This window comes from Microtus ochrogaster, linkage group LG8 (genome assembly GCF_000317375.1).
Source record: "Microtus ochrogaster isolate Prairie Vole_2 linkage group LG8, MicOch1.0, whole genome shotgun sequence".
NCBI lineage: Eukaryota > Metazoa > Chordata > Mammalia > Rodentia > Cricetidae > Microtus > Microtus ochrogaster.
In genome coordinates, this window is record NC_022033.1 from 25978987 (window position 1) to 25992334 (window position 13348).

The following is a 13348-nucleotide window of genomic DNA, read 5'->3' on the forward strand; positions in this document are numbered from 1 at the left end:
TTACAGTTCTTAGCTTCAGTGCCTGAAGCAGCTGCACAGGTGTAGAAAGTAAGATGATGTCTTTCTTTTCCTTCCTTAGAAGAGGAACATTTCTGAAACAGCTCAGCTTCTTAGAGTGACTAAGAAGTGCTGACTTAGTTACAGATGAACTAACACAAATAGGACATTAGGTTCCTTACGGTTTTGTTATATGTCACTGTCACACCTAGAACCATAGCATCATGTTGTCAAGTGCCAAAACGTACTGTGGCAGTCAACCCCAGAATTTCATAGTGTAATGGAAAAGAGCTGAAGATGAACATGGCATATTCTTGTAATCCCAGCCCTTGAGAGGTAGAGACAATGGGATCAAGACTTCAGGTCATCCTTGGCTGCATGGCAAGTTCAGAACTAGCCTAGGTTGTCTCAGAACAAAACTGAAAATTCAGCCCAGTGTTGGGGTGTATACCTTTAATCCCAACACTTGGTAAGCAGAGACAGGTGGGTCTTTATGAATTTGACTGGCTTAGTCTACAAAGTGAGTTTTACGCTAGCTTGGACTGCATAGTGAGACTGTATCCAGAACAAAAAAAAAAAACCTGTATATATACACACATACCCATATGGGTATTAGTCAAAACTTTTTTCTAAGACACGGTGTCATTATGTAGCTTGGCTGGTCTTGAGTTCAAGACCAGGCTGGCCTTGAACCCACAGACATCAGTCTGCTTTTCCTGGGATTAAAGGCATGTGCCACCACTCTTGGCCTGAAAGTTCCTTGGGAAAGAAAATTTGAATGAATTTTCATTTTAACATATACTTTGCAGCAATATTTTTTTTTTGTTGTTGGTTGTTTTTATCTTTTGAGATAGGCCTCACAAGAGATTGCATTCTGGGACTAAAGGCGTACACCTCCACACCTGGTCTATATTTTGTGTTTTAACAACATTAGCTCCTGCAGTTCCCAGAGCTGCTACTAAGATTTTGCATACTATTTATTACACATAGATGTTAAAGTAGCTATCCTTAGAATTTAGATTTGAATGTTTCACCTAATTGATATTTTTATCTAATTGCATTTAATTTTCAATATACTGATAAGAATGTAATTTCTGAAGTAATTGTTTTAATGCCAAGCCACTGAGCCACACCCCAACACCAAAGTCATTTTGATTGTGGTAATCTTATCTGTCCCTGAGAGCTCTGCAGAGCAGTACTACCAACCTCGTGCAGACTGATGAATGTAATGGACCTTTTCACACTGAAGTCAGGACGTTTATGTTTCTTCAGGTGTTAGAAAACTACTCGGATGCTCCAATGACACCAAAACAGATTCTGCAGGTCATAGAGGCAGAAGGACTGAAGGAAATGAGGTTTGTATTACTCTTGTTACTTAAGTGAGGGCTTCACAAGACGTGTGTCTGTGATATGCAGTAGTAAGTCCACTTGTTGGTCTATCCGTGATTCTGTATCTGATGGTAGTGTTGTGTGTCCCGAGTGGAGGGTGGGAGTGGGATAGGAGAACATCCATTTATTTTCATCAGAAATACAGTGTCTTTCACAAGACTTCACCTAGGTCTTGACCTTCAGCTAGAGTTAGGTTCTTATCTTTCTTCAATAGAATCAGATAAATTCTCTAGCACACTTCTCTCTTTTTTTTTTTTAGAAGTTCTCACCATCCTGGCTTCTCATACACTATTATTTTACAATATTATTTAGTAATAGAGAAGGAGCAAGCCCATATATGCTCTTTTCTCTATGCTTTTCTTTGCCATACCACAGATGTCTTTTCCTTTTGGAGTCAAGAAAGATGGTCTCAGTGGCATAAAAACCCTCTGGGTACTCAAAGACTTAGTCATTCTTTCTTGTTTTTTGAGACAGTCTCTTATAGCCCAGGGTGGTTTCTAACTTACTGGCCTGCTGAGGCTTGCCTTGAATGCTGATCCTCATGTTTCCACCTCTCAAGTGCTGGGATTAGAGACACATGCCACCCACAAGTAGCTGGTCTAGTCTTTCCTGATACAGATGTACTAATGGGGGGCCGGAGTGATGACTCCGTAGAGTACTGAATGCTCTTCTAGAGGACCTGGGTTCAAATCCCAGTACCCACATGGCAGCTCACAACTATATGTAACTCCAAGATCTGACACCCTCACGCAGACATACATGCAGGAGAACATCAATGAACATAAAATAATTATTTTTTAAAATGTGCTAACGAGTAACCTTGAATTTGTTATAATGTTTTCCTGGAGAGGAAACAAGTAAGAAACACAGAAGTAACTGGAGGTTGTCTTTGATTCTCCTCTCTTCTCACCATTTATTTGAACCCCTTCTTTTAATATCCCCCTCCCTATCCCAGACAGGGTTTTTCTGTGTATCAGAGTCCTGGAACTCATCTTTAGACCAGGCTGCCCTCAGACTCAAGAGATTTTTTTGCCTCTACTTCCAAGTGCTGGGATTAATGTGTGCCACCACTGCTTAAATTAAAAAAAAAAAAATTTCTTGTATTTGTTTTGTTTGTTTTACCAGAGTGTATGTCTGTACATTGTATTCATGTAGTGCCCATGGAGGCCAGAAGAGGGCATTGGAACTGCTGGAACTGGAGTTACATGCAGTTGTGAGCTGTCATGTGTGTGCTGGAGATTGAACCCAGGTCCTCTGGAAGAGCAGCCAGTGCTATTAACCACTGAGCCATCTCTCCAGCTGTCCAGCCATTTTCTTTTTTATTTAAGTAAGGAAAGAGGAGTGTGTATAATAACAGTTCCTTTTTGGAATTCGGAACAAACAGCATTTTTGACAATGGGGGATATTGCATACATGTTTATGTATGAGCAGATGCATGGGTTTGTGTATGTGTACGTGTGTGTACCAGAGGACAACCTTGGATGACATTCTGCCTTGTTTTTTTGAGAAAAGGGGTCTTTAACTGGGACCTATGCTTGCAAATTAGGCTGTGCTGATTTGTTACCAAGCCTGTATCTGTTTCCCCAGCAGTGGAATCACAAGCCCCTGGATACTACACTTGCATTTTTTTTTTTTTAATCAGGTGGGGTTTGGGGTATGAAGTCTGGTCTAAGTGCTTGTTTGTCAAGTACTTTTTAAGAAATATTTATTTATTTATTTATTTATTATGTATACAGTATTCTGTCTGTGTGTGTTTGCCGACCAGAAGAGGGCAGCAGACCTTGTTACAGATGATTGTGAGCCACCATGTGGTTGCTGGGAATTGAACTCACGATCTTTGGAAGAGCAGGCAATGCTCTTAACCACTGAGCCATCTCTCCAGCCCCTGTCAAGTACTTTATTGAATGAGTTTTTCTCCCCAGCCCTAAGCGTTAGTATATTATGTGACTAAGGAAATTGTAGTCACTTGAAATGATGAAAGTTGTTCTCATTACTCAGGTCACATATTCTTTAATGTTTTATGGGGAGGGATGCTTAGAGTTGCCTGTAGCCCATCTGTTTGACTTGTACCTATGCACTTTGCAGTGTGATAATTGTGCCTTTTTTTTTTCCCTTGGGCCATTTCCCATCATGCTGATGTCTGCCCTGCCTTTGGATCACTACGCCTGTAGAAGGTAAATTACTCCCTTGTTTCTGGTTTGTGTTCTAGGAATTGTAGCATTCAGGATGAGAGAGAAGCTCTGTCATTGTAGATAGATGTTGTGTGTAGGAGTCACAGAAGGACTTGCCAATGTGTTATGCCCCTTGTAGGAGATGCCAGCACAGCCATTTGATGTTCTAGATTCTACACCAGCTCGCTTTTAGTGACTTTTTTGTTGTTTAGTTACTTTTAGCATCCAGTGTGTTTCAAAGCAGAATAATTGTTTTTTTAATGTCTTTTTTGCACTCAATTTATTTTTAACACTATGTAAATTAGGGCTGCTAGTTTTGAAAAATAGGGGCTTAAGATACCTTTTATTTTTAAACATACCGAGGAGAGGGAAGAAAACATGCACGGGTGAATCCTAGTATTAACATTCTAGTGACAGATTTAATGATAATAGGCACTTGTCTATTTTTGACACCTTTTTCTGTTATTCAGTAAGTATCCTCTGTCTCATGAAGTTATTTTGTAACTTACTGTTGTAGCAGGGACCATGGAACTTAATATACTATCTAGTTAGATGTTCAGATATTACTTACTAAATCCTTTTGATGGCCTTTTTCTTTGCAAATGAAGTCTGTAGATAAGACTCATTCATTCCCTTTTACAACAAAGAAAACATTTTTGTGTGTTTTTATTAGAAAATATTCAAGTGCAACAATAAAGTGGGAGCTTATTACAGGGATACAGTGCCATTGAGTCTGTTATTTTCATACAGCTCAGTGTAGATACTGGGAAATGTGGTTTTTATTCAAAATGTTTATTACATTTTACTTTAGATACTATTGGAGAAGGGGATGTAGAGGTAAAAGGACAACTTATAGGAGTTGGTTCAGGTCTTCTACCATATAGGTCCTAGGAATAAAACTGAGGTCTTTAGACTTGGTGTCAGGAGCCTTTACCTGATGAGCCATCTCTCTGACCAAATCTTGTTTTTTGTTGGTGTGTGTGTGTGTGTGTGTGTGTGTGTGTGTGTGTGTGTGTGTATTCATGGAGGCCAGAAAAAAGTGTCAGCTCTCCTAGAACTGGAGTTACTGACAACTGCTGTGCGCTGCTGCCTGATAAGGGTGCTGGAAACTGAGCCTAGTCCTCTGCAAGAGAAAGCAAGTATAGTGAACTGCTGAGCCATCTCTCTGGTCCCAATAACCAAAATACTGTCTTTTTTTAGTTGATATGGGGTTCTATTATGTAGCTCTAGCTGCCTTGGAGCTCTGCTAGATAGACCAGGCTGACCTCAAGCTCCCAGAGATCACCTGCTTCTCATGCACTACTACGCCTAGCTGAAAATACTTGTTTATAATAGTAAAATTTTATTAAGGTGTATTTGTTTCTGTGTTTGAGTAGATTCTCATAATATAACTAGAGTGGCCTGTGACTGACTCTGGCATCGTCTTTGTGGTAGGCATCCTTTCTCAGCCTCCTGAGTGCTGAGGTCACAAGCCAGCATACCTAGTCAAGATAGTGCGTTTAAAATTTGTTAACATACAGCTTGGACATTTTTCATTTTTAATTTGTGAATATGCATGTGTGTATGGCATGTATATATAGGTGCACTCCGAAGCCGTGTGTATTTGAATACCCCTTGGAGGTCAGAAGAGGGTATGGGAACTCCTATACCTAAGTGTTAACTGTTATGAGACATCCAGCATGGGTACCAAGAACTGAACTCTAGTCCTCTTCAAAAGCAGCAAGCCTATTCGTTTTTCTTTTTCATCAAGACAGGAACAGTTTTTTTTTTTACTCTGTAAGATCAGGCTGGCCTCAAACTCAGAGATTCACTTGCTCCTGCCTGAGTGCTAGAATTAAAGGTGTGTGCTACCAGGCCTGGCTTGCAGTAAGCTTATCTGCTGAACTCCCTAAATTTCTTGAAAATTCAGTTTGTATTGTCAGGAAACACTAAAGACGTGCTTGGTACATACTCTAAATTACCACGCACTACAGCCTAGACGCTTTGATGGGGATTTCTGTTGACTTTAGTTGCTTATCTTCTGCTTTTGTAATAGCATCGTTGCTCCTGCATTGCTTGCTTTGCTTTTTGGTTTGAAAGTGAACTAGAGCTGGGTGTTTGATAAGTAGAAACTGATTTTTGTGACCCATTTTCATCTTTTCATGTTTTACAGTGGGACATCCCCTCTCGCGTGCCTCAATGCCATGCTACATTCCAACTCAAGAGGAGGAGAAGGACTATTTTATAAATTGCCTGGCCGAATTAGCCTTTTCACACTCAAGGTAAAATGATCTTTTGGTGCAAAATTCTCAATGTTTTTTTGTTGTTTGAGGCAGGGTTTGTCTGGGTAGCCTTGGCTGTCCTGGAGCTTGTTCTATAGACTAGGCTGGCCTCGAACTCCTGCCTCTGCCTCACAAGTGCTAGGCTTAAAGTTGTGCACCACTCTGCCTGACTTTAGCACCTGGTTTTTTCTTCCTATTTCACAACATTTCTACTTTATTTTATTTGTTTGTTTATTGGTTTTTGTTGTTGTTTTGAGGCAGGGTTTCTTTGTGTAGCCTTGGCTGTCCTGGAACTAGCTCTGTAGACCTGGCTGACCTCTTACTCACAGAGACACCTTCCTCTGCTTAACGAGTACTAGGATTAAAGGCATGCGCCACCACAACCTGGCCGGTTCTCAAAATTTTTAATGCGCATAAGAAAAACCTGGTAGGTTTGGAATGGTGCTGATGGATTGTCTTTCCTAGTACGCAATCCTAATAACACTGCTGCTTTTGTCCTTAATGGTTCTCTGGGATGCTGTGGTGTGAATAGACTATTAGGAGTGAAGTTATATCAATTTTTATTTTTGTGTTCAGCTTTGCTTCTCTATACCTTAGTAGGTTATATGCAATTGAAAGATGAGTGTATGTAGTGGTAATTGCTAATGTGCCTTAGTGAAGATTTTGTTTGTAATAATATTGTGAGGGATAAATTACTGGGCAACTAATGTAATACCTACTCTATGGAAAGTAACCACAATGTGAATATCAGTATTTAATAATTACAAAGAAGTTCATAATAAACCTTAAATAATTGGGCTGAAATGAGTAAGCAATTATTTTTCTGTCATTTCTGATATATTTGGCAATCATTTAGATCACAGTCTGAAAGCATGTAGAGAGCTAATAATAGATAACTTAGATTTTGTTGACATAGTGGCTCTGTCATAACTGTTCAGTTAACATAGTAGCAGGAAAACAACCTTGGACTATGCACAAACAAATTGAGGAGGCTATTTTCCGAATGTTTATTTTAGTTTGAAACAGGGGCTCCTGATGTAGCCCCCACCTGTCTCTTTCTCCCAAGTGCTGAGATTAAAGGCGTGGCTCACCATGCCTTGCAAGGTTTACTCTTATGTGCAAGTGTGCTTGTACCATGTTTGTCTGATGCTGGCAGAGATGAGAAGAGGGCACTGGAACTGGAATTAGATACAGATCGTTGTCAGTTGCCATATGGGTGCTGGGAACCAAATCCCTGTCCCTGCCAAAGCTACAGGTGCTCTTAAGTTCTGAGCCATCTCTGATACCCATTTTCAACCATTAAACAAGTGCTTATTTTATTTACAAAAGCGGAAAGCAGGGCAATTTTATTTTAGTAGGACTTAGTTGAGTGATCTTATTTAGATATAAGATGACTTGGTAACTAACTATAGGGACACTAAAAATTGCTGATCCTTTTAGTGCTCCATAATGTATTTTAAAATGCATACACGTGCACTTTCTTCCTATGAATTTTGTTTACTTGATAAGAAAATAATTAAAAAAATTTAAATAATCTGAATAAATACAAATTATATAACTTTTATTTAAGTAGGTTTGTGTACATGAAATATTTGTTGATGCAGGAGTTTGCTTTCTGCTAAGCCCTAAACTAAGAGGCTCCAATGATCCTTATTTAAGAGATCCTCTTTGTTTAGTTTCCTGAGTAGCCAGGCAACTTTCTTGTTTGTTAGTTTTATGAGGCTGATAATTGACCCCAAGACCTTCTATAACATGGTAGGTAAGCCCTACCACTGAACTATATGTACCCAACTGGAAATTTTCCATGTTTAGTATTTTGTTCTGTTTTCTAAATATTTATTACTAGTAATTTTGACTTTTTTGTTTGTATAGCTTTTGTTTTATTTTTGAGAAAGCATACAGATTTGTAGCCCATGCCAGTCCTGTCTTTACTTCCTGAACGGTAGGGTTACAGTCATGTACTGCTTTGTTTTACTTAAAATTTTTTTCCCCTATTCTGTCCCTTGACTATTTTTTCTTTTTTTTGTTGTTTTATCCCCCCCTCCCCCATTTCTTGTGCTGGGGATTGATGCTAGGGCCCTTTGCAGGCTAAACAAGAATTCTATCCTGAGCCACACTGTCAGCTCTCTGTTTGTTTATTACTGTGTAGTTCCTGATGAACTGGAACTTGATATATAGACCAGGCTGGTCCCAAACTATTAGAGATCTACTTATCTCTGCCAGGATTAAAGGCTTATACTTCTGTACAGAACACATGTGGAGCTCAGACAGATTTATAGAGTCGGGTTGCCAGGCTTCTGGCAAGTTTTTCTTTACCCAGTGAGAAATCTTGTGGGCTATTTTCTAAGGACTGGGTCTCTATGAAGCCCAGGCCTGCCTTGAATTTGTGGAGACACGCCTGTGTCAGCTGCTTCTTAAGTGCTGGAATTACACAGGAGAGCTACCATGCCTGGCTTCCTTTTGTTGTTAAGATAGAGCTCCCCCTGAGTATACTTTAGAGGTATGACACGGAAGGTCCTTGGTTTGCTCTCCACAGACACCTGTGTGCAAAAACAAGACACTTTTTGACATGTGATAATAAATAATTGCTTTTTTTCCCTATTTATTTGTTTTTGCTTTTTTTTTTCAAGACAGGATTTCTCTTTGCATCTTTAGGTGTCCTGAAACTCTGTAGATTATGTTGACCTCAAACTCACAGAGATCTGCCTGTTTCTGCCTCCTGAGTGGGATTAAAGGTGCTGCCGTGCCTGGCTACCTTTCTCTCTCTCTCTCTCTCTCTCTCTTTTTTTTTTTTCCAGTTTGAGATAGGCTCTTACTGTGTAGTTCTGACTGGCCTGAAACTCACTCTGTAGACTAGGCTGACTTTGAATTCTCAGAGACCTCCCTACTTCTGTCTCCAGGGCAGTGATGTTAAAGTTGTATGCCACCAGGCTCAGCTGCTCATAATTTTAACAAAACTATTCCTAAATCTACCTCAGGCATGTAGCTCATATCTTGTGATTTTGATAGAATTTCAATTTGGATAATTACTTTGTTTTTGACTTACTAAAGCAATTAATGTAAATGTTGCAGAAAATGGAACAAAGTAGTAAAAGTCTCCTTATAACCTAAACTATAATTGATATTACTATCTGGAAACAGATGAGCCGCTCATGGTGATGAGTTCCTGTAATCCTAGCACAATGGAGGTCAAAGTAGGAACCAGAGTTGGAGGTTATCTTTGACTCCATAGTAAGGTCAGTTTGAGTCTGTGTTACTTAAGACCCTATACTCAAAACAAAAAATCAAAAAAACCTGAAAGCCATGGAGTATATGCTTAAAGACTTCTGCTATTTTTTTAAATTCAGTTAGTAGATTGTTGCTGTGTTGGAGATAATATCTTTTAAAAGTTGTGGGGTTTTTTTTTTTTTTTTGGTTTTTCGAGACAGAGTTTCTCTGTAACTTTGGTGCCTGTCCAGGAACTAGTTCTTGTAGAACAGGCTGGCCTGGAACTCACAGAGATCCACCTGCCTCTGCCTCCCGAGTGTGCGCCACTACTGCCCAGCTTTAAAAGAGTTTTTATTGCTGTGTTTCTATTTTATAGAATATTCTTGTTTTGGAGATACTGTCTTTGTAGCTTAGGCTGGCCTTGAGAAAATTAGCCCAAATTGGTCTGGAACATGAGATCTACTTTTGCCTTACAAGTGCTGAAATTGTCATCATGCCCAGCCTTACAGTATCGCAAATGTGGAAAAACACCTTGGTAAGAAAGAGGGACTAGAGGAATGGCTCAGTAGTTTTGAACACTGGCTGCTTTTGTAGAGGACCAGTGTTTGATTCTCAGCACCTTTGTGGTCCCTTACAACCTTCTAGAACTCTGGTTCTACGGTTTCTAGTGCTTTTTTTGTGACCTCCAAGGGCACCAAGCATGCATGTGGTGCAGACATATATGCAGGCAAAGCGCACATAAAATGAATAAATGATAATAAAACATTAAAAAGAAATAGAGGACTACCCCTGTGTATTCTTACATTACAAAAAGAGCACCTGTTTGGGGAGCTAAGGACGTAGCTCAGTTAAGAGCAATTATTGCCAGCCTGGTCTACAAGAGCTAGTTCCAGGACAGGCTTTAAAACTACAGGGAAACCCTGTCTCGGAGAAAAAAAAAAAAGCAATTATTGCCCAATCATGAAGTTTGTTTGTTTGTTTTTCTCCTTGAGATACTTGAGATAGGGTTTCTCTGTGTAGTTTTGGACCATGTACAGTAACTAATTCTGTAGACCAGGCTGGCCTTGAACTCATGTAGATCCACTTGTCTCTGCCTCCTGAGTGCTGGGATTAAAAATGTACCCCACTACCACCTGCCCCAAACATGAAGTCTTGATTTCAAATCCCCAGCACTCATGTAAAAAGTTAGGCATGAGTGAATGCCTGCCCATAACCCTAGCACTGCTGGCTTAGAGACAGGAACATGGCTTGCTGGCCTAGCCAGCCTAGCTACAAGTTCACTGAGAGACTGCATCTCAAGGGAATGAGATGGAGAGTGATAGAGCAGAGGAGCTAATGTTCTCCTTTGGCCTCCTCAAGGGCACACCTGCGCGTGTGCTTATGCTTGTGTGCGCAAGCATAACAACAGGGAGCAGTTTGGGGTGGAGAAACAGTTCATGGTAGAATGCGGCTAGTAGGAACGGTGGGCTGTCCCGCCACCTGGCTCCTGCACAGCTAGCTTTATACCCTAAATAACAACACACAAACTGTATTCTTTTAAACACTGCTTGGCCAATTAGCTCTAGCCTCTTACTGGCTAATTCTCATAACTTGCTTAACCCATTTCTAATCATCTGTGTAGCACCACAAGGTGGTAACTTACTGGAAAGGATCTTAACCTGCGTCTGTCTTGGAGAACAGAGCTATAGCATCTGCCTCACTTCCCTTCTTCCCAGCATTCTGTTTGGTCTACCCCGCCTATCTAAATTCTGCCCTATCAGGCCAAGCAGTTTTCTTTATTAACCAATGAAAGTAACACATAGACAAATGACCCTCCTCCATCACAGACCTAGACTGTATGAGACTATGCCAGTCCCTATTAGGACAAACAAAAGCAAAAGCAGTCATTTTCATTAGAGGAAAAAGGAAATGAGATAATTGTATTCTTTTATTTTTTGCTGGTTTGATTTTGCTTTTGTTTCTTTTAGAAAGGGTCTCTCTGTGTAGCCCTGACTAACCCCAAACTCAAAATTAGCCTGGCCTTGAATTCAGAGATCCTCCTGCCTCTACCTCCCTAGTGCTGGGATTAAAGGACTGCGCCACCAGCACCCAGCTCATTTCAGTTTTACAATGTTATAACTACAATTGAAATTTATACACAGAGCTCCGTACCAACAGTTCAGAATTATCATTGAATACAAATGAAAGAATGAGTGTAGAGTCTGGGTTTAGATAGGATAAAATCATAGCTGCTGCCATTTGAAAAGTAGTATCAGAAGTTCATTAGTAGGTATATGACAAGCAGTGGTCTCTTAAAATGCAAATTAGCTATAGATCTCTGTATCTGCTTCCATCAGTTGCTGGTTGAAAGTTCTATGATGACAATTAAGGTAGTCCTCAAACTGATTACAAGGAAGGCCAGTTTAGGCGTCCTCTCCACAGTTGCTTAAAGTCTAAGCTGGGGTTATTCTTATGGATTCTTTGGAATATCCATAATGCTATGTTTTTCTATAGCTCTTTAATGGCTCCATCAATTAAGATATCTCTCTCCTTTCCCTCACTGTTCTTCCCCCGTCTTGAGCATCCCATTCTCTTGTGGTCTCCTCCCTCCTCTTTTCCCCTTTCACCCTTCCTTCTCGTCCCCCACCCAGGTGTTCTTATCTGTTTCTCCTTCCCCAGGGGTATCCATTGTATGTTTTTCTTAGGATGTTCCATGTTACCCAGTTTCTCTGGGATCATGGACTATGTATAGGCTGGTTATCCTTTGCTTTATGTCTAATATCCACTTATGAGTGAGTACATGTCATGTTTGTCTATCTGGTGAGGTAACTCAGGATTTTTCTTTTCTAGTTCCATCCATTTGCATGCAAATTTCAAGATGTCTTTGTTTTTTACTGCTGAGTAGTACTCTTTTGTGAAATGTACCACATTTTCTTTATCTATTCTTCAGTTGAGGGGCATCTAGGTTGTTTCCTGGTTCTGAATAATGCTACTATGAACACAACTATGATCAAATGTCCTTGTGGTATGAGTGTGCATCCATTGGGTAATATGCTCAAAAGTGATATTGCTGGGTTCTGAGATAGATTGTTCTGGGCCAAGCTACCTGAGACCAGCCCAAGAGAGGGGTGAGTGATAACATGAGCAAAAGGGTCAAGACCATGATGGCGATACCCACAGAAACCTGATCTTGTGAGAGCTCACTGACTCTGGACCGATAGCAGGGGAACCTGCATAGGACCAGGCCCACTGAATGTGGGAGTCAGTTGTGAGGCTTGGACAGTCTGGGGCCACTGGCAATGGGACCAAAATTTATCCCTAGTGCTTGAACTGTCATCTAGGAGCACATTCTATTTGGATGGATGCCTTGCTCAGCCTAGATATGGGAGGAGGACCTTAGTCCTGCCTCAAAGTGTAGTGTTAGACTTTGTTGACTCCCCATAGGAAGACTTACCCTTTCTAATGATTGAATAGGCAATAGGATGGAGGGAAGGTGTGGGAAATGGGAGGAGAGGAGGGAGTGGGAACAGGGATACTTAAGTAAAATGAGAAAAGATTGTATTAAAAAATTATAAAAAAAAAGTAAAATGCAAATTAGATGGGCATTGCTCTCCTAGTTGGCTTTGTGTCCTCTGAACTGCTTTCCTAACACTTGTGCTTAATCAGTAACCATCCTTCAGATATCCATGCTTATATTGGTTTCTCAAGTTCCTCAAGCCTGGCTTCACACTTGCCAGTGCTGCTGACTGGAAAACTTGAGTTGCATCTTGTTGCTCGGTGTCTAGTCTGACAGTGTCTTTTTTTAAAAAAAATATTTATTTATTATGTATACAATATTCTGTCTGTGTGTATGCCTGCAGACCAGAAGAGGACACCAGACCTCATTACAGATGGTTGTGAGCCGCCATGTGGTTGGTGGGAATTGAACTCAGGACCTTTGGAAGAGCAGGCCATGTTCTTAACCTCTGAGCCATGTCTCTAGCCCCCTGACAGTGTCTTAACGGAAAAAACTCCTCCTGAAGATGCAGCTGTCTTGAGCTGGCTTGTGTATTTTCTCCTGCCTGTTTCTGTGTACTATAAACAGCATGCTTGCTTATGTTCTTTTCTGTTCAGCAAGTTAGTATCTAAGAATTTTCTTTATTCTTGTCCTCTTTGGAGCAGTTTTTCCAAAATCTATTCAGCTGGTATTAGAAGTCAGTCTGCAGCCTCAATCTGGTTTCTTTTAATTGCTAAAGAAAGATAAAACAGCCGGGCGATGGTGGCGCACGCCTTTAATCCCAGCACTCGGGAGGCAGAGGCAGGTGGATCTCTGTGAGTTCGAGACCGGCCTGGTCTACAGAGCTA

At 40.5% G+C, this 13348-nt stretch overlaps 1 protein-coding gene across 1 annotated transcript in view; it reads left to right on the top strand.

Moving 5' to 3' along the window:
- The window catches only part of Asxl1 (ASXL transcriptional regulator 1), a 73275-nt gene that overhangs the window by 4516 nt on the left and 55411 nt on the right, over positions 1 to 13348 (top strand). Inside the window, exons 2-4 of the mRNA XM_005363226.2 lie at positions 1270 to 1352; positions 3558 to 3560; positions 5710 to 5818. Coding sequence (XP_005363283.1) covers positions 1270 to 1352; positions 3558 to 3560; positions 5710 to 5818 — 195 coding nt within the window. The remainder of the gene's footprint in view (positions 1 to 1269; positions 1353 to 3557; positions 3561 to 5709; positions 5819 to 13348) is intronic.